Source organism: Gavia stellata, chromosome 19 (genome assembly GCF_030936135.1).
Source record: "Gavia stellata isolate bGavSte3 chromosome 19, bGavSte3.hap2, whole genome shotgun sequence".
Classification (NCBI taxonomy): domain Eukaryota; kingdom Metazoa; phylum Chordata; class Aves; order Gaviiformes; family Gaviidae; genus Gavia; species Gavia stellata.
In genome coordinates this window covers 1,684,151-1,705,744 of record NC_082612.1, presented here as the reverse complement: position 1 = coordinate 1,705,744, position 21,594 = coordinate 1,684,151, and the positions used below count along the sequence as shown (strand labels likewise).

At 50.7% G+C, this 21,594-nt stretch overlaps 1 protein-coding gene across 1 annotated transcript in view; it reads right to left on the bottom strand.

The window, feature by feature from the left end:
- ADAMTS3 (ADAM metallopeptidase with thrombospondin type 1 motif 3) overlaps positions 1-19,402 on the bottom strand; it is a 127,023-nt gene extending 107,621 nt beyond the window's left edge. The window contains exons 1-3 of the mRNA XM_059826804.1: positions 19,334-19,402; positions 17,570-17,597; positions 9,030-9,430 (exon numbers count right to left, since the gene is read on the bottom strand). Of these exons, the coding sequence (XP_059682787.1) occupies positions 9,030-9,430; positions 17,570-17,597; positions 19,334-19,402 (498 nt within the window). The remainder of the gene's footprint in view (positions 1-9,029; positions 9,431-17,569; positions 17,598-19,333) is intronic.
- Between the last annotated feature and the right edge of the window lie 2,192 nt (positions 19,403-21,594).

Sequence of the window (21,594 nt, the reverse complement as noted above, 5' to 3'; positions counted from 1 at the left end):
GCAGGAGGAGAGAAGGAGATGCAAGGGCTAAGAAGTGAGACAAACCTACCATTAGCCCAAATCTGGCCCTATTAGAACAACTTAAAAAACCAGAGAAGAAGCAGCAAATGGGGCTCGAGCAACCATCCGCATAAACTTTGACTACGCTACACAAAGCAAGGATGAACAACTCGCTTGTTTTGAGTGGCAACTTCAAGGAGAAGCAAACTAGACACATAAACGAATTTCCCTACTATATTATTTTGCACTATATTGACATTTTACTTCAATCACCATCACCTCCCTGCTCAATACTCAGTGTTTTATGCAAGAAACCTGAAGTCCTGAACAAGCGACACAATGGCACTGCATTTTTCCAAGTTTCCGGAGCTTCTGAACTTTGAGAAATCCTCTTTACTATGGATTGCTACGTCTGAAAAGCCTGTATTAGCCTCTAGGAAGTCCAAGCCCAGCCTGACAGTGACCAAAGGCTGCTGAGTCAAACGGGGAGGACGGGCTGAGGTTACCAGATGGGGTCTGTCTATCCAAAGAGGCAGCTGCAACCTATCAAGCCCAGTTAATAAGTCCGCGGGGCTGCCAAGTACAGCAAAACGTGAGTGGCAAGAACAGGCATGGCAGGTTAAGGGAGTTCACCGCAAGGATGCGGTTACCGTGGGAAGTGCGGGATAGGGCAGGGCAGCACCAATACAAGAACATTAAATAAGTCTTAGACACTGTTGCCGTCTGCGCAGAGCAGCACGCGCTCCGGACGCAGTTCTATCTCCCTAGCTGTTTATTCTGTTTTCCTGTGTTTCGCGCTCCCAGAAGGTACGGGGTTGCCAGATGCCCGCTCGGCCGCAGCCCGGGCAGCGGAAGCGCACAGCTTCCCACGCCGCAGCCCCCAGTCTGGACTGGGAGAGACCTCCAGGGCCGAGGGGACGGACCCATTTCGAGCCCCGATGCACATCCCGGCCCTCCTGAGAGCACCCACACCTACACCCGCTGCAGCTGCGCCCCACTACACACTCCCTGCCATCGCACCGAGAAGTCAAGATGTTCCGATTACCTTCCCACAGCCACCCTGCTCAGCAGTGGGTCCCTAATAATATTCTTCTTTAGGATGCTGGAATCAACCCCATCAAGAGTTTCCCATGTGCTATAACCAGATGCTCAGCAGCAGTTCACATGTTTGTCTCCAAAACGCTATTCGAATATACCGAGATAAAACTCCACCAGCCCCTAGAAAGCTGTTTCTCCGTTTAGTAACATCGGCTTGCCAGCTTGGGGGAAATTCTGTTCAAACAATACATTAGTACCAACACAGGAACAAGAAATAAGCATTAATACTTCAGTCTTGACGGAACAACGGTAATAAAAAAGCATTTGAAACAAATCAAAATGCCCTGAAACTGCTTAGATCCCGGTATGCACTTAACCGCATGCCTGAACTTCAGCATATTTTTAAGGCTTTTCCTGAACTAAGGCTTAAGTCTTTGTGCAAGTATCTCCAGACTGAGATACTCCAGCCTGTATTTCAAACGTATTTGCCAAAGGAAAGTAACTGTGCACATCTCTGTATGTCCTCCCGGTCAGACACTTCAAATGACTCTATAATCATTAATGAAAAGAATGTGAAAACCACTGAGGGTAGGAAACTCTCACCAGCTTCCTTTCATGAGGGGTGAAATTAAGACACAAAGTTAGAGGCTAACATTTAAGAAGTCCCTGCTTTCAAGAGGTCTGTGCCAGGGGATAGTCGTGTCAGATAATCAAAACCAAAATCTGAGGATGTGCTAAAGGTCCCAAAACGCACATCAACTCGTGTGAAAGTACCGATCGTAAAGACACGCACAAGTTTCTTCATGTCTTGATATCCTCAGAAACAGGGATGACAATAAGCAAGCAAGGAATAATCCATCAGAAATAATAGATCTGAGAAGGCTTGGGTTTTTTATTCTCGACAGTTAGTCCGTCTTCAAGGATTTCCCTGGTTTGACAGCTAAGAGGCAGGCAGACTGCTGAAGATCCTTCATTCGCAAACAGCTGTCCTTTCGAATGAGCGTATGCAGCCCTGCACTTGAAGGCCACGATTTGCCAATAAACAAGGTGGGGCCTGATGGCATCCACCCAAGGGTGCTGAGGGAGCTGGCGGAAGAGCTTGCCAAGCCGCTCTCTATCATTTATCAACAGTCCTGGTCAACGGGGGAGGTCCCGGACGACTGGAGGCTTGCCAACGTGACGCCCATCTACAAGAAGGGTCGGAAGGAGGATCCGGGGAACTACAGGCCTGTCAGCCTGACCTCGGTGCCGGGGAAGGTTATGGAGAGGCTCATCTTGAGGGCGCTCACGGGACACGTGCAGGATACCCAAGGGATCAGGCCAAGCCAGCACGGGTTCATGAAAGGCAGGTCCTGCTTGACCAACCTGATCTCCTTCTATGACCAGGTGACCCGCCTAGTGGATGAGGGGAAGGCTGTTGATGTTGTCTACCTGGACTTCAGCAAAGCCTTTGACACTGTTCCCCACAGTATTCTCCTGGAGAAGCTGGCGGCCCGTGGTTTAGACAGGTACACTCTTCGCTGGGTAAAAAACTGGCTGGATGGCCGAGCCCAGAGGGTTGTGGTGAATGGGGTGAAATCCAGCTGGCGGCCGGTCACAAGCGGAGTCCCCCAGGGCTCAGTTTTGGGACCGGTCTTGTTTAATGTCTTCATTGATGATCTGGATGAGGGGATAGAGTGCTCCCTCAGCAAGTTTGCAGACGACACCAAGTTGGGAGGGAGTGTTGATCTGCTTGAGGGTAGGAAGGCTCTGCAGAGGGATCTGGACAGGCTGGATCGATGGGCTGAGGCCAACCGGATGAAGTTCAATAAGGCCAAGTGCCGGGTTCTACACTTCGGCCACAACAACCCCAGGCAACGCTACAGGCTTGGGGATGAGTGGCTGGAAAGTTCCCCTGCAGAAAAGGACCTGGGGGTGTTGATCGACAGCCGGCTGAAGATGAGCCAGCAGTGTGCCCAGGTGGCCAAGAAGGCCAACGGCATCCTGGCCTGTGTCAGAAATGGTGTGGCAGCAGGAGCAGGGAGGGGATCGTGCCTCTGTACTCGGCTCTGGTGAGGCCGCACCTCGAATACTGTGTTCAGTTTTGGGCCCCTCACTACAAGAAGGACATTGAGGTGCTGGAGCGTGTCCAGAGAAGGGCGACGAAGCTGGTGAGGGGTCTGGAGCACAAGTCTGATGAGGAGCGGCTGAGGGAGCTGGGGGTGTTCAGTCTGGAGAAGAGGAGGCTGAGGGGAGACCTTATCGCTCTCTACAACTACCTGAAAGGGGGTTGCAGAGAGGTGGGTGTTGGTCTCTTCTCCCAAGTGACTAGTGACAGGACTAGAGGAAATGGCCTCAAGTTGCGACAGGGGAGGTTCAGGCTAGACATTAGGAAAAAGTTCTTTACTGAGAGAGTGGTGAAACACTGGAATAGGCTGCCCAGGGAGGTGGTAGAGTCACCCTCCCTGGAGGTCTTCAAGGAGCGTGTGGATGTGGCATTGTGGGATGTAGCTTGATGGACATGGTGCTGTGTGGTGTTGGGTGGGTTGTGGCTTGTTATTGTTGTTGTGTGGCGTGGGTTTTGTGGGGTTTTTTTTTTTTTGTGGGTTTTTTGGTGTTGGGTTTTTTTTTTTTTTTTTTTTTTTTCTTTCCAGGTTGGACTCGATGATCTTACAGGTCTTTTCCAACCGTACTGATTCTGTGATTCTGTGAAAACAAGCCACGCTTGACGTGGTACCTGAAGTCAAAGGCTAGATTCATCGCACTGGGACTGGCCCTTTCATTTAAACCAAGTCAGGTTAATGCTCTGTAAGAAATGGAAGACAACATTCACACTTGGCATTGCATACATGTGAATATAAAGAACTCAAACTAGGCAGCACACGTCTGTAAAAACACAGTTCAAAGTGTAAGTACCATCTAAAGGCATGGCATACCAACAACCGTTCGGGTTTTGTTACAAAAGGAAGAAAGCCAATTGCGAAACTGAATTAATTTTCTCCACAACAAAAGGTAGAGACTGATTTAAAAGTTTTACTTTGTTATTTCTAAATGCTAAGTTTGCCGCGTTCTGTTTATTTACACTCTGAAACATTTGTAATGGTTTCTTGAGGCTGCTCGTTCTCTGCATCTTCCACAGCAGACAGAGCATTGCACCGGCCATAAGCAACCTGTGAAAAGTGCCACCTGCCAAATCTGCTTTGAACTGAGTTCCACCTCCTTGAACATCTTGCAATTACTTTCCCACTTTTCGAAAGCATATGCTCCTCTAGCTGCATACCAATACTTTCTCAGCAACAAATTACAAGGTCAGAGAAACTTCAGTAACTTTTGAACAGTTAAGCCATTAAACCTCCCACAGCACCTCGGGATCTCCGAACAGGAAGCCTACCACACGAGTCAGATGCAAAAATACTGTCCAGTATATCACAGAATCACTAAGGTTGGAAAAGACCTGTAAGGTCATCAAGTCCAACCACCAACCCAACACCACCATGCCCACTAAACCATGTCCCACAGGGCCAGGTCACAGAATCACTAAGGTTGGAAAAGACATGTAAGATCACCAAGTCCAACCATCAACCCAACCCCCCCATGCCCACTAAACCATGTCCCGCAGTGCCACGTCCACACGTTCCTTGAACACCTCCAGCGATGGTGACTCCACCACCTCCCTGGGCAGCCTCTTCCAGTGCTTCACCGCTCTCTCAGTATATGCTCACCTGGGAGTAGATTAGCTACCTTGCTTAGGAGTCTACATTAGATGAAACATTTCATTTAGTGCAGAGACATACAAAACGCATTCCCACAGTCACCCAGAACAGAAAGCATCGTTAACGTAATCCAATGTGCTGAATCAGATATGTTAAATTAAGTTCTTCACGACTGTTTGAATGATCTGATCTTTACATGGAGGAAAAAATGGAAGACGCTACTCAGATGTAAATAGGGAAGGGGCTGGGCAACTCATGCGGGAAGGCTTGCCATAACCTTTAAATACTTACTCCCCTTAGTAGTCTGAGCCTAATGAGATGGACAGCAGAAGAGTACCAAGGTGAGATGTTACTGTACAGGCACTAAAAGGAATGAGAAGCAGGAAGGAGGCCGAAGGAGACATGGGAACACAAGAATTAAAGGACGACGAATATGTGAGGGGAGCACATGTACCCCAGAAGCGCAGCCTGGGCAAGCGGAGCCTTCTGCCTGGCCTTGCCATGCCCAAACAATTGTACGTCCTTCCCTCGTTACCACGCATTCTGCCTCCGAACATTTACTGAACCAAAGCCAAATAAAGAAAAGGCAAGGGATCAATCAGTGGACTTAAATCTAAGCTGCTGTCTGTGAAATTACAATTTCACCATCTGCAGATCAAAGTTAGTAAGAGCTTTTCTCCTTTTACCCTTCGCTGGTAAGAGACCACAGGCTTCAGTTTCTCAAGCCAGGATGCTGTCACTGCTGGGGTTGAGTGGGCATGGTGGGGTTGGGTTGATGGTTGGCCTTGATGATCTTACAGGTCTTTTCCAACCTTAGTGATTCTGTGATACTTTCAGCTGATGAACGTCAGCATGACACTAGGATAAACTTCTAGAAAAAGTATCGGGTTTTTCATCAGCACTCTTCCCTTCCCAGGGCTGGATCAACATGCCTGCGTGAGGACAGCACCATCTGAACTTCAGAAGACTGCCACTGACGAGCAAGCTTTAGCAACAGGAACATGCAGTAGCATAAACATAAAAGCAGCAGTAACTAGAGTAGGTACCGGTGATCAACTACCTCAAGGGTAAATTCTGTGAGGCGCTACAAACTGCACCATCCTCCTGAAGCGAGACACGGTAGGGCTTCTCCATGGGCTCCCTCAACTCCGGAAGGATGATTTCGCCTCACGACTGGAACTCGGTTAAAAGTTTCGCTGCAACTCTGGCAAGTATTTGATCAGCTCCATAAATATTGTGACAATAAATATTGCTATTTTGACCAAAACAACAGCGGAAACACACAACAGAAACCTGCGGAAGCACCAGCTTTCTGAAACACAGTAATAGAAACAAGGGGCAGCTTCTTTTGCTATGACAAGTGCACGCGCACGCAGTTTTTCAAACAAACGGGGTTATTTTCAAGGGATGTTAAGCAGATGCGAAGAGAGGAATTTGCAAAACCGATGGCATGCAGATGACTTTTAGTGCAAAAGTAGATATGTAAACTATTTCAAAACAAAAGTATTCAAATATTTTGGGTTTTAAATCTAAGTGTAGATTCAGGAAGAGACCATGGGCAAAATGTTGCTCTACTACTGCAAATCCCAATTATTCCATATATTTACAATCAAGCAGTCAAAATTTAGCACCTTTATGTTCCTCATAAGCATACATCTAGTGCTGAGAGCAAACACTAACCAATATGACATTTAGCAATGTCTGTGAAGTACACGCTAGCACAACACACAATTTTGCCGCACTGTCAGCAGGTATCTTATGAATCATGACTAAAAATCGCCTTATACATAAAATTAAGCTTCCAAGGTGTTTCGCTAACTCGTGGCAAGCCAAGAGTTCTTTTTCTGTTACTCATGATATCAAACTTCTTTTATAAGCCATCCATTGAGTGAATTGCTACCGCAGTGATTCCCTTTACTTTCTCCCAAAAGATAAGAACCTAGCCGGCTACACTGGAGAGTATCTAAATGCCTTTGAAGTCAAAAATAAATCTTTCCAATAGACACATGGCCCTGGAATTTCTCACTCTTGTTCCAGCTTCTGTTAAGCCGTATTATGTCACTCTTCACATCTTTAAGATACACTGAGGATCAAATATTCTAGCTTTGTTGAGAGATGCATAGTAGAGCACCAGAGCAGCCAGAAATGCTAACTTCAAGTTACTCCTGCTAACCTTGGAGCTGGCAGGAGGGAAAAAAAAAAATCTGAAATCCCATCTATCTTCAGGATTATTTATGTGTTTCACACTCACTTGCTTAGAGCTCCACGAGACTGTTACAACGGGTGGGTGAAGTAAGCAAGCAAAAGCGCTCAAAAAGATGGTTTTCAACGCGTGAGCTGCTGTCACGTTCGTTGCCCGAAACAGGGAGCCGTAAAGCCACCACAGCAGCTCTCTGCCAGCCGGGGCGTCCCCAGGCAGCCAAGTAAAATGCTGTGCAGCCGCTCGAGCGGCAGCCGCGGTCGGGTCCTGGCAAGACGGGTGCGACAGCAGCACGGGCAGGGAACAGGGTCGCAACAGCTTCACGCCACGTCTGTGCTCCAGCGTCGGTTTCCAACCCTGCCAAGACGGTGGGTGGTTCGGGGGCTTGAAGCAGCCCCTCAAAGACTGCAGGAGACAGCTTGGGTTGAGATGAACAGAGACAATAATGACTCAGGAGCATTTACCCACTCTCCCCCTCAATCAAAAAGCACATGTTCGCCTAGTCCAGTCCCTAAAACCATGGAAAGCACACAAAGGGCTTCTCCTGGGTGCTATGGGTAAAGAGTGACAATAAGCCACACAACCCCGAAACCTCCTATTCTTTACTTAGGGCCCTTTTGGTACCTGCCGTCTCCTTATACATGTGGAGGTTTGTGAAGACAGGCTTTGTTTCAGTTAACTGAAAACACAACATGAGCAGCTTGTCAGCCACATGGCAATCTCCACCGAAGCTGCTGTACGCCTTAATCTAATTCCTTTTAATCCAATTTATTGTATTAGAGTGCTGTCTCACTTAACACAAGAACTTCATTCAGGATTACTGCTAAAATACAGCTCTCAACCTGAGGGTCTCATTCATCTGAAGAGCTACATCTGAAGCTCTATCTATCTATCCAGGCAGATGTCTGCACCGCCTTTGTAAACACAGCACACTGCCAACAGATTCTCCTAAAAAAACCCGCAAAACCCAAACAAAACGCACCAAACTGACATTAGTTGATGACCTCAGATGTAAACACCACCAGTATTTCCTTTCTTTAGGTAAGGAAAGTCAAGGAGTTTCGGCTGTGCGTGGCCCTAAGCTCTGAATCAGGAGTTTGAGACATTTATGCAATTCCTCCTACAGCGACTGAGGCACGCTGCAGAGGCGGGGAGGTTTGCTGGCCAGTACTTATCGTGAAATGGAATCAAATCATTAACATGTGGCGTGTGACGGGAAGAGGGGAACGTATTTCCAAGAAGGGATACTTGTTGCAGACTTGTTCATATGATTCCTCTCCCCAATAGCAGTTGAATAACCACTACATTAATCTTCCTGGATGTTGCAGTCGTGTTCCACCACTGCTCCTGCTACTTAAAGAGTACAAGGTAAGTATTGTTAGCTTTCTTTACCGCATGATTGAATTAACGAATGGTATGCGTACTCAATCTATGCCCAGTCGTTCAATATGGGATTTGTGTACCAAGCCACTCGCTGCATCTGCGGAAGCCACAATGAAATACCACGCGTTTTCAATGAACGCTGCAATCAGGCCAGCGCGGTTTTGAGAACGAACCGTTTATAGATGTGAACCACGCAATTCTCATATGATACCTTCTGATGAAACAAAGCGGCGTGTAAGAAAACAAAAAGCATGCTTATTTTATAAACAATCCCTCTAAAACTTAAATCTGTTGCTACGCTTGGACTACAGGGCAGCCTGCGATTCTGCTACCCGAGAAGTACACGGTGACTGTTTGGACGCCAAATTCTACATTCGCTCACCCAAAATTTGTCTTTTAAGTCTTGAAATGACTTCATTATTAATTTGCCCATTTGTAACACCTCAGGAAAGCAAAAAGGAAAACCAACAAAACGTAGGTTTGGTTTCTCTCTCTCACACTAGCGACATTAAGGACTTTACTCATCAAACTCAGAGAAATTATCCCAGAATAAAGCAGTAGGACTGTATACATCAATAGGTACTGAGGCATTTTCTAAGTGATTTAAGAAAGGAAGTTCTTTAAATGATATCATTAGCAACGTGCAGTTAAAAGCAACGAAAGCTGTGGACAAAGCGGTAAAATACCAGACATTAATGCCATGAAACAAGCCTTACCAGACCATCACAATTGCTAATGGCAACAGAAGCTCCGGGGATGTCAGTTATGTCTCCCACATACGCGCAGTTGGTCCACAGGGGCTCTCTTTTCCACAGTCTCTCTGTAGCAGTTCTAGTCTGACTCGTGTTGCCAGCATCACTTCCAGTTTCCACAGCGTCTTCGTACCACTCCACTACGGCCTCGGGCGCCACTAACCGAGTGTTGGGTTTCAGCCGGAGATGGAATTCCCTTCCAAACGCAGTGACATTAAAATACAGCTGTTTGGGGCTTTGGGATACCTCCCGTGTTGATCTTCTTTGGTGACTTGCAGAGAGGATATTGGAGATGTAGCTTCCGTCTGCATTGGTACTAATTGGAATCACTAACCCATACGGTCTCGGTCTGTTTTTTCGTAATTCTGCCAAGAGAAATGCCCAAAACCAAACTAAAATTAGAACAAGAGCATGGAAGGAGCCTGAAGACTGAAGACCAGATGCGCAGCTACAGAAGCGCACGTCACCAGAACAAACGGCAAATGCAAGGACGCAACAGGCCGTTGCCTCGACTGTTACGGGCGACGCTCAGAGAGCGCTCCAGCTGCAGCCCATTTACTGGGCAACACCCCACAACTACTGCGTGTTCAGGCCCAACGTCAAGTGCCGTGTGTGTCGGACCCCTCTGCCTCACATCCCCCCTTCCAAAATTCCCAATTTAGGGTTACTGTTAGAGCTACTCTAAATCACTCCACCGACAAGTTCAGCTGAAGAACGGTAAAACCCCGTGTGTGTTTCTAAAAGGGTGGGGGACGGTGCCACTTACCACACCAAAGGCATTAAATTATCTACCAGAGAGCTCGTCTGGATATAAGCTTACCAATCCAACGTAGGCAAACCTAAGGTACGTCTCACTGCTCTCCTTGGGTGGAACACTCAGGCTTACGAATCGTCACTTGGGTACCCTACAGCAAGGCCTTCAAGACTCTTCACACCCTCAACTGTCACCGTAAAAATGCTCTGTACTACTTTTACACAGACGCTGAGAGGACACGTAAGAAAGAAGAGAAGCATCTGCCACATCATCACGTTGAGCTGGGTACGACAAACCAGGGATAACGTGAGAGGAAGGCCATTTCAACTTCAGGGAAAGCATATGGATCACGCCAAGGTGGACAAACACAAGAAGCCGTGCCCAGTTACGCACCTCGAGTGAACACACACCACAGATGCTGGGATACACATTAAGCGCATGCAAAATACCCTCCACGTGCCAAAATTTTCAAGAAGCAGGTCCTTCATGACTCTATTTTCATAAAACTTAGGGAGAAAACCCCAAAATACTCATTTACATTTATCTGGGGAGTTTCCTGGGGTTTAGGTTTGCTTAACAGCCACAGAAGAGGCAGCGACCCTTTCGAATTCGCTTGTGAGAAATGCCACGCAACTCCTTCACGCGATTTAAACAGAATTGCTTGCTCCTGTGTCAAGACCTCCATTAAGATTTTGAAAAAGGAGTGCCATACTCGGTTTTAGCTGCGGTTTGCATATATATTACTGCAGTCTTAGAAAACTGAAATAGGGAAAAGAATCCAGCGGATATCGCATACCGCTGATAAATTCATCGATGTCAGCAGTGGTATAAGCAGTAACTCTTCCCTCTACAGATCTCCTCTAACAAATCCCCTTACACAGCAACTTGCGATCGCCCTTCTTTGTCGTGTAACTTGGGTAACAACAGAGTTCAAAAACAACAGAGAAGCTAATTATTAAAAAAACCCCAAACCACGGAACTTTACCAATTTGTACCTAAATCCTGCGCTTTACTGCAATTCATAGAAGCTATAAAACCAGCAAAACCGCACTCTATCGATGGCACTAAAGAAATCCTCAGGTAATACCACGGAAGCTCAACGGCACAACCCTTAGCTAAGGCAGGGTGTCTTGAACACAAGGTCTGCTTCCACGGAGAAGTCACTCTGCAACACCCCTAACCAGTGTCAGCGCAGCCCCAGAGAGCTGAACGGTGTGGCCAGGCGAGGCAAGGCAAGGCAAGGACGAGCAGAAGTTATCCCAAGGCTAACCTGTGCTAGCAGAGGCAGTGGCCAAGCAAGCAAAGCCACGGTAGAAAAAAGCTAACAGCAACGGAAGCCCCATTTGCCCATCATTTTTTGTGGTTCCCACCAGTCAGCTCAGGGTTTCTCAACTTGCCTAAGTGAATACAGTACCACCCCAGCCCAAAAAAAGCCTCTTTCTCTGCAGTCCCTTACCTGTATCCTGAAAATAGCATTGTTAGCCTAAGAGAACAATTTTTTCCCTCTCCACTCTCTGCTCTTCTTAGGCGCTGATGAGAAAAGGAAGAGAATCTTCTCTTTTGCTCAGAGAAAGGTCTTCTCCTGCTACCGCTTATCCCATTTGCAGCCCTGCATCAGGACGCACACGTGTGTTTCCCGTCGCCTTAAAGTAATTTCACACCACTGTAAAACAAGTCCATAAAATGAGTTTCTCTCTTCTGTGAGACCTTTGTGATCTGGGAGTGATCAGCATATTCCGTGTCCAGTTTTCATCCTCTAAAAGGAGAATGAGACACGTTCCCGGGCCAGGCCAAGCTGTGGGCCAAACTGCTGCTGGACCAAAGCCGAAGTCTTACTGCCCGTGTATTAGACTACCTGAGAGTTAAAAAGACACTTAGCACAGAATTAATTATTCCCTAGCTCCTCTCTCCCAGAGAGAACTGGCTAAAGCAATATTAGAGTGATATCACTGATACTTTTCATTTAAAAAACCCCACAATTGGGTACCTCAGACGCTATCGGTAAGTGCCACTGAGAATTCCTCAAATATATACACTTAATTAAATGAGCTAAATTTTACCCACTCCCAGTGTGAATCACACTTGAACTGAGAATTAATAGGGAAAAAGCTCAGTAGCTCCTTCCTTTCTCCTTGTAGCAGTGGCTGCTTATTTTAATTCATGCACTCAACGAACAACTTTAGTAGGAAAACGTTCCTAATGGCTTCATATAACTGTTTTTTCTCCAATTTTCTTTTATGCCAGTTACTGAGGGATTTGACAGAAAAGCAATGTATGGTGCTACCAGGACGTACACGGACACTTCAATTCTTGCACTATCAATATCTTTACATAATACACAAATACTACCTCCCACGCAAGTGAAAAGTTCCTTATCGTTCTCAAGTCCATTGTTCGGCCAACGTACTCCACGTCCTACAGCCAGCAGTCACAGCGTGTTTTTCAGCAGCAGCCAACTCAGGCTATTTTGCCATACACCTACAAGATCAGGTTCTAAAACTGGTATCCTAATTAGGACATTATCCTTCGGATAATTCCCATCTAAAAGACTGGGAATTCTGAGTCAGGACTGCAAATCTCTCTCCTTAGAGAAGGGACCAAATTAAAGCTCTAAACTCATTTTTGTTAATTAGACACCAGGCCACGAAGAGGAGACAGAGCTGCTGGGCTGTATATCCTAACTGGGTCACCGTAAAAATCTAGAGCGTCACATCCCCCGTGCTTCAGCGATGAGATTTCTTTCACAGACTGACATTCCTCCGTTTACCTGGCCGAGATTTGTTGTGGCTTTTCTTTTTTTAACGCAGGGGTGTCCATGCCAGAGACCACCGTCTGGCGATCAAATTCCATGTTCACCGCACAACCGAGAAACTGCTTTGCATGTCTTGCAGCAGTATTCCCAGGCTTCTACTTGCAGGGGCAAAAAAAAAGTTATTTTGCTAATAACAAGAACAGCCAGTGAGCCACAAGAAGGTAGGAACAAAGGGTGGAAAATAAGAACCGTCAAGTTTTTGAGTCAGCAAAAGCCTTTTCCAGAGTCTCTAAACGCTGAGCTAGAGGAGGAAATGCCTTTTGTTCAAAGGCAATTAAAATTAAATGTGACGTGACTGAACGCTGAAGACATCTGAACTCCTCCACTGACTTCTATTACCCTTTTTCCATAGACTGTAGGGTCTTAGGAAATGCTATTCCAGCTGTAGGTGTTCCCTTTCCTATGCTACAATTTCAGAGTTGATCTGTTCTGCTAGTTCAAAGCTTACAGTAATGATCAGAGAAGAAACACAGAGCAATAGAAAAAGCACTTAACTTGGAATTTTCTTCATCTTTTTATCTGGCTTTAAACTGCTGCTCCAGTTGCACAACGTTTAAGTTGAACGGAAGCACTTAAGAAAGAACATCCCATTCTTTCATTGTGTGCCAAAACATAATTAGCTAGAGAACGCCTCCGAAGAGGGCTGTCCGTACTTCTTTTCCCCTCAAATACACATGAAACTGAAGAATTAACACCACTGGCTCACAGAAGTCGTCTTTGCACCGTACAACGACTGTGGACAACGGAGGTTCAAAAGTCCTACCCTTTTTTTAATCACCTGCATTGGGAAAAGCATTATTCTTCTGGGCGTAAGATTTTGTGAAATACATTGATCAGAAATCGTTCACGTGGTTGTCCGCAGCAGAATCCCAAATGCATAAACATCCACTTAAGAAAGAAGATTTCAAAAGCGCAGCCTAAATTGGAGTCGGTGGAATCAGTGGAAAAGGAGGGATTTCTTCAAGTTCAGACAAATTATTTCTATGTCTAAACCAAGCTACCCAAGTTTGAAGACATTACTTTTTTTAATTCTTCTAAAAAGTATTTAAACCTCATTCAGTGCTCATTACTCTGATTATTTTTTTGCTCACACTGCACGTAAATAAATTTCGATAACAGGACTCTCCTTTTTCCAGCCTCCTGCGTTGCAGCCAGAGGACCAACTTTTGTGAACAAATTGATTTTTGATCACAGGAGCTCCTTCGCCTATCACCGTGACCTGTGAGATCACATCTACCATGTGAGTGTGTTGGCAGCACCATTTTTTCCCCAAGCGTTTTCTGAGCCATGGTGATGAGGTGTAGATTCATTACTACATGCAGTAACCACACCTGCCTCTTTACGTTGCTAGCAAATACTTCAATTAGGAATAGCAATGTGGAAACCTATGAAAACCACACCGAAAGCACAGCTGTTTTGGCAGAAACGATGCTGGGTACTGGGCAAGGAAACAAAAGCACGGGAACTCCCGATAACATCCCGTCCAAGCTGCCCCAGCACAGGCTGTGTGCCGAGTCCCAGACTGTCCCATGCTGACGTGACGGCGTGACCGGTGAGGTACCGCCAGCTTCCAGAGCTCCCTCGCCTCTCTTGGAGGATGTACCTGAACGTGGCTCCTCGGGTCAGGAAGCTCAGCTAGCTCAGCAGAAGGACTGGATCTAAGGTAACACCTCCAGAGCATCACTGCGCCTGCATCTTCTGCACGGAATTCACAAGCTACGATACAAACAGATCGCTGGATGGCAGACAGTCAGCTTTGCAGGGGAAGTACCGGGACAAAAAAAATCCTTACCTGCTGCTGTAGGAATTCAGAGGACAGCATTTCAAGAAAAAGACTGCCCCATGTTCTGAGAGATTGCCCTTCCATCCCACAGGCAACCACAACGCGTTGAGCACTGAGCTGTTCCAGCCACTTAGCAAAGTGCTGCTTAATAACCGGAGAAGATGGTACCGTGACAAACGGACGACCCTAGCAGGGGTTGTGCCGTCACTGTTTTCCGCCTTCCTCGTTGGCTGGTGGTTTCCAGAAACCAGGAAGCAGTTTTGGTCCCTCTCTTTCAACAATCTGGGTCACTTCAGAACTACCGTTCGCTCCATATTTGGCTGCCTTTAGGCGGCAGAAACACCCAGAGAGAAAGACAAGATAGAAAAGGGGGATGGATTTTGTGAGCGTTGGCGCCTGAACGGGGATGAGGCCACGCCGTATACTTCAGGGCTAGACACTGCAAGTGGGATGAACCAAAGCAAGGGAAGAGAGGCTCACGCGGTACACCTCTCCCGCGTCCTCACTCCTTTACTTCACTGTCAACTTGCCCCAGGGATGCCGACAGCTCAGGAAACGCTCTGCAGTACCTTCACAGCCTCTGCTGAACTGCAGGTGAACGTGTTTTATCCAGGCTGTGGGGCAGCCTGGCACTGCCGTCTTGCAGGTTAGGCATCCGAGTTCTCCTCCAGAAGTAGCGCTGAGCAGCGAAGAAGCTCTGCTGTGTGGGAGGCTGAGGCAGGAGAAGCGCAGATGTAGCACCACGCCGAGCAACAGCGCCTTCAGGCTTAGTGTTTCACAAGTAACCACGGTACGGTTTCCTCCTGGCGGTTTCCAGGCATTTGCAGCACATTATGCATCAAGGCAGTTAATTAAGCTTGGGTAACTCCCTATCTCTGTAATACATTCCGTACCGATAGTTTAAACCCCCCCAAATCCTATATGCTTTCATTGTCCTAAGTGACTTTCCAGGCTATGAGAAAAGATTAGCTGCTGACAGCGGCCAGCCCTGGGCCAAATCAAAACATACACCACCGATGCAAAGTGACGTTTAATAGGGACTTAAAAGCAGGACAGCCCATTTGGAGGCAATCCGAATGCAGGTTTTACTGTCGTCATTAAAACTCTAAACCGAGTACCCCCTACTTTGGGAATCAGAACTTCCAGGATCAAACATTACTTTAAGTTTAAAAACATAGAGCGTAGGACAAATCCCAGTGACTGTAAGCGTTAACTACCTGTTTGTGCTTTGAGGAGACAGACTTCCCCTCAACAAACCACCACTGATCCCAGTAAGTCAGCGCTCCTCGCAGAGCGCCTGGGCTTGGTAAGCCGTCAGACCCTCAGTCCCGCCAGCCTGAACCCAAAACCGCCGCGGAGCCGTGCGGTCGTGCTGAGGAGCCGCAGACGGGGCAGCAGCTCTCTCTCGCTGGGCACCAACCAACACCCCGTCCCACCCCAAGGGGGTCCCGCACCGCCCAGCGGGACATCGGGGACCCCCGACCCACGGATCTGCGAGCAGACGGACCCACCAGCCGACGTCCTCTTCATCCCCCACCTGCCCCTTCCCAGGTAGAGGAGGGCGAGATCACGGCGGCTGCAAAAGCTCCCGAGGTGCCACGAGGGCCGGGCTAGAGCCTGTCCCGCACGGAACGCACAGACCCGGCGCTGGGGCCGTTGCCTGGGGTGCCTGATGCACCCTCTGCCACGCACGATCGTCCCTCTCCTGCGGTTCCTGCGCGCCTCAAACGTTCCCGACTACAGCAACGCTGGGTCCGTGAAAGACAGAAAAAAAGTTAAAGGAAAAAAAGTTATTTTCCAGATTAAGGAATTTTGTCTGATGTACCGTATAATTTAAAAGACGCATTCCTGTACAGCTTATGGTTTCTGAAATTCAAATACAATCCATTTCTCACGGAAATGACTAGAAATAAAACACAGGATCAGCGTACCACTGGAAAAAAAGTCTGTTTGCCAGTTAGGTTTAAATGTACCTAACGGTCTCAATTCCCATTATTCCCTGATCGCAGTGGAAATCAACCTAAGCCCACAAGAATGCAGTGCCAGAACTGAAATTGAGGCAAGACCTCCAAAATTCAGAGGAACGCTCAAAATTCTTTTCTGAACAAAATCTCAGATCAAAACCTGAACCAAACCCTCAAAATCGGAGGTCTCACGGCAACTGGGAGGAGAAGTGCCGGGGTCCATCCCCACCGCTACCGCTCCTCCCACTGAAAAGCTCCAGAGCACTCTCCAGCGTGCAGACGCTCACGCTCGACAGCGAATCGTTAAAGGCTCATTTCACAACGGGGTAAGCGAAGGAGCGTGTAAGACGGCACACCCTTGCACCAACGCCCCGGGAGTTCTAGAGAACGCCGCCTTCCACATCTTTCCACAACCTCTTCCATCCCACGGAGCACTAAATTATCCGTTAGTTTAAACGAAGACCGATCTTCTCAAACTAAACTGTGTGCGCGTGCTCCTAATTATACGAAGCTTCCTGCCTTTAGAGAAGAGCCCGAGACTCGAGTTTCAGTATCAAGTAGCCCGTGGGCCCTCCCGAGCACCCTCCGCTGCAGTACCTCATTCCTCGCAGACGCCAACCTTGCTGCACTGCACTTTCTTACCTAAGCCCGTCAGTTTACAGCGCAGAGCCGTCATTAGGCATGCAGCAAGCACCCCGTGCCGTCAGCGGAGTGGGAAGACACCTCGGCATCAGACAAGTTTTTTCCAGCTAAAAGAGAAGGCTGAACCCTTCCAACGCAGAAGAAAAATGGTATGGAGACGCGGTTTGCCCCAGCCAAACGGAGGAGGCGTTTCCTCCTGGATTCGGCAATGTAGAAATGAAGGCAAAGCGCCTGCCCCAGAGCTGATCTGCCGTGACATTCAGAGGGCCAGTTTAAGCACGCTGCAATCTTTAACTTTTGGTGGTTTCTATTTCCGAAGGGAAGCACAGACCTATCAGAATGCAAAAACGCGTAACGAGAGGGCGTGCAAATTCAAGTCATGCCGCATCAGTGCGAAACTACCAGCGCTCCGGGGCGGTGACGGTGCAGGGGTACACAAGGGAATGCTTGCCTGCACACAGATCATTTTTCCAGAAAATAAACTAGTTTGTTGAGCTTACTTCTTTTATTTCTGTATTGATAGCAGCACTAACAGTTAGAAAAACTTACCTATTTGGATCTGTTGCTCTTTACCAGCCTGCAGAAGAGAAAAGAAAGACATGCACAAAGCCGTTAGTGTCATTCCCGTGCGCTGTGTGACAGCAGAGCGCTTCTAGAAGGCTGAAAAATGACTTGGTCTGTATGGCACCGGTCTTTACATTTCTGCTTTTGGGTTCCAGGGATGGCACTTTTCCGTACGTGAGTACACAGCCGCTCCCAACCAACGCACCAGCAGAGCCCATAGCGAGTTTAACACACGCAGAGCCACTAAGGAATCCCGATGCTGAACGACCCATTCTACGTAGCGGGACGCTGGGCCAAAACGCAAGCTCGGTGGCCGAGGAAAGGCCTTAATGTCCCCGAGAGCCACGAGTTGAGCGTGCAGAAGTACGGCTGCGGGGAAACGAGGTGCGGGTGTTGACAGTTCTGCTCGCCGCCGTGCCAGAGAGCGGGGAAGTCAGCCGGGCTGCCCGGGGGACAGCGGGGACAGGGCTGCGGCCCCCACACCGGCACACCCCGGGCGGTCTGCTCCACCGGGGCGAACCCCGGCTGCCGCGGGCTCAGGCCCAGCGCCGCGGATGCTGCGCGCCCGCCTAAAGGCTGCGCGGAGCCGGGGGCTCGCCCGGCCGGAGCGGGGAGGGGATGCGGAGGGATGTGGAGGGCTGCGGAGCGGAGGAGGGAGAAGAAACGCGCTCGGGACCCGAAGCGCTCCCCACCCGCCGCCCCGCCGGGGCCGCTCGCCCCCCCGGGCGCCTGCGGAAGGGCTGGCTCGTCCCAGCGCTCCGGCCGGGGGCCAGCCCGCAGCCGGCGGCTGGAGCCGGGGGGCGAGGGAGGGGGGCGCAGCACCGGCAGCTGCCCCGGGCCGCTGGCAGAGGGACCCCGCGGGCAGGGCAGAGCCCCGGGGCGCCTTCCCGCAGGATGGAGTGGAGAGGAGGGGAAGAAGGGGAAGGGAAGGGAAGGAGGGGAAGAAGGGGAAGGGAAGGGAAGGGAAGGGAAGGAGGGGAAGGGAAGGGAAGGAGGGGAAGGGAAGGGAAGGAGGGGAAGGGAAGGGAAGGAGGGGAAGGGAAGGGAAGGAGGGGAAGGGAAGGGAAGGAGGGGAAGGGAAGGGAAGGAGGGGAAGGGAAGGGAAGGAGGGGAAGGGAGGGGAAGGGAGGGGAAGGGAGGGGAAGGGAGGGGAAGGGAGGGGAAGGGAGGGGAAGGGAGGGGAAGGAGGGGAAGGAGGGGAAGGAGGGGAAGGAGGGGAAGGAGGGGAAGGAGGGGAAGGGAAGGGAAGGAGGGGAAGGGAAGGGAAGGGAGGGGAAGGGAGGGGAAGCAGGGGAAGGAGGGGAAGCAGGGGAAGGAGGGGAAGCAGGGGAAGCAGGGGAAGGGAAGGAGGGGAAGCAGGGGAAGGGAAGGAGAGGAAGCAGGGGAAGTAGGGGAAGGGCAGGAGGGGAAGCAGGGGAAGGGCAGGAGGGGAAGCAGGGGAAGGGCAGGAGGGGAAGCAGGGGAAGGGAAGGGAAGGAGGGGAAGCAGGGGAAGGGAAGGGAAGGAGGGGAAGAAGGGGAAGGGAAGGGAAGGAGGGGAAGAAGGGGAAGGGAAGGGAAGGAGGGGAAGAAGGGGAAGGGAAGGAGGGGAAGAAGGGGAAGGGAAGGAGGGGAAGAAGGGGAAGGGAAGGGAAGGGAAGGAGGAGAAACAGGGGAAGGGAAGGAGGGGAGGGCGGGCCGGCCCCCCACCGCGGCGGCCCCCGGCCCCGGCCCCGGCCCGAGCAGGGCGCGCCGCCCCGCCGCCACTCACCTGCCGGCCGGCCGCGGCGCGGAGCCCCAGGAGCGCGGCTGCCACGACCCAGAGGGGCAGGAGCACCATCACGAGCCGGCCGCCCGCGGACCGCCGCCCCGCCACAGCGCACGCTCCCGGCCCCCGCCGCGCCCCCCCCGCCCGTCGCCTTCTCCTCCTGCCCTCCGCTCGTCCCCTCCGGCGGCGGCCGCCCGTCCCTCCGTCCCTCCGTCCCGTCCCCCCCCCGCCGGGGCCGTCCCTGGGGCCGGGCGCGGGGAGCGCGGGCTGCACACCCCGCTAGCGCCGGCGCCCCGGGGCCGGCGGCAGCCGGGCGGGCTGGGCGCGGGCGGCGGCGGGGCGGCGAGTCACCGCGCCGCCTCCTGTTGCTGCCTGCGCCCTGCCTGCGCCGCGCATCGCAACCTGCGGCGCTAATAAAGCCGCACCGGCCCCCGGGCGCGGCTCCGCCTTCGCCGCGGCCCGACACACCGACGTCAGGGGCCGCCACCCCCGGCCCGGCCCGGCCCGGCCCGGCCGCGGGCTGCCACCGCCGGGCGCTGCGCGGGGGGCGCCGCTCCCGCACCCGCAGGCAGGCGGAGGGGCCGCTGCGCCCGCCGCCGCGGGGGCCCGCCGCGAGACACTGTCCCCCACCGCCGCCCGCCGGCTCCGCGCCGGGCAGAGCTCCCGGCCGCCGGGGCACCGCTGGGCTTCCGGGCGTTTCCCACCAAGGCGAGGCGGCCCGGGCAGAGCTGCGGGTCCCCGGGGCTCCCCCCGGGCTGGAGCCCGGCCGCAACGCCACTTGGCTTCCCCCCGGCGGGGGAGCTCGGCGCGCAACCAAGTCTCCGCTGCGCCAAAGGCAGCCGGGCCCGGCCTGGGCAGACAGCAGAACTCCCGCACACGGGCCCTTCCGCAGGCAAAAATCTTCCAGAACACGCTCCGTGTCTGTTCTAGGTCCCTTACGTCTGCTCCGACCCGGCCACGCAATAACCAGTGGGTAACCCATCCCACCAGGGATATTCCCGCAGGGACACAGAAAGCTTTGCAAACACGTTTTAGGAGCCAGAGAGAAAATGCTCCTACATCCTCACACGTCAGCAGGGGCTGAATTTGGCCCGGGTCAGGCTGATCGAGCGTTACGAGAGGTTACTCCGGGAACACCTGGATCCCGATCTAAAATCACGCTCTTCTGTTGTACCTTTTGTATTAGCACTCGCATGGTAGGGCACGGCCAACCAAAATAAGTTCCCCTTGGCCTCCACCCAGCACAAACAAGCAGAGTGCTGCTACTCAAAAGGTTTTCAGAATACAGGTGTGAAAGCCTAACTATAATCATCTTTTAAGTTGAACTGGCTGCCAGAAACCAACCTGTCTACCTGAAAAAGAAAATACTCGTTCTGCTAAACCTGAGTTGCCTCGTAGCAACGTTTAAGAGGATGAGACCTCCAGCACTGATCATCAGGAGGTATCTCCAATATTTGAACCATACCAGCCCGCGGAGCAGCCCTGCTGTTCCAGAGAACACAGGTTCCAAACTGCATTATGTTCTCTCACAAAGCAAAAAAAGAAAAGGAATCTTTCTCAGAAAGTGGGAATGCCTGGGCATGTATCCGCTATTACAAGCATAAGATCATTTCTGTACATGGAACACGCGGAGCAGCCCGTTAACGCTCGGCACGCTGTGACAGCAGGCAGCTGCGCAACAGCCGCTTTTTGGAAAGAGCAGAATCAGAAAGGCCGAAGTCCTTTAAATTGCTCGCTACGTAATCACACATGATGAGCTCAGTTAAGGACAGTAAGTTTGCAAAGCCACGGAGTCAGAACTGTCAATTCCGAAGCGCCGAACTCGGACGCCAGCGTACGCTTTCTTTCCTCTGCGCGTGCAGACACCGACTGGCATTACCTGCTAACGCTCTGCTTCTCCCACAGGGCTTTTCCCTCCTCCGCTGCACAAACCAGGTACCATTCACTTCCCCTACAGCCAGTCCGCATTTCATTTCCCTCGCGGACGTTCGTTATGTGACCTCAGACCTTCTTTATTGTACATTATTCGAGTCCTGAAAACATTATTCGAGTCCTGAAAAAAACCAAAGATGATTTCCTTGTGGGTTTTCCCGTAATGCAACATACCTGAGTGCTCTGCAAACCATCCATTGTCTGCGGTGAAATGATGGACCAGCACAATCTCCGGTGCTTTGTGCAGGCTAATTATAGGTCCAATTCATTATTTGATCTCGTTTTCTTCCGTTTTACCTAGCCAAGTTCCACGCCAGGCTCTTTTTGATTGC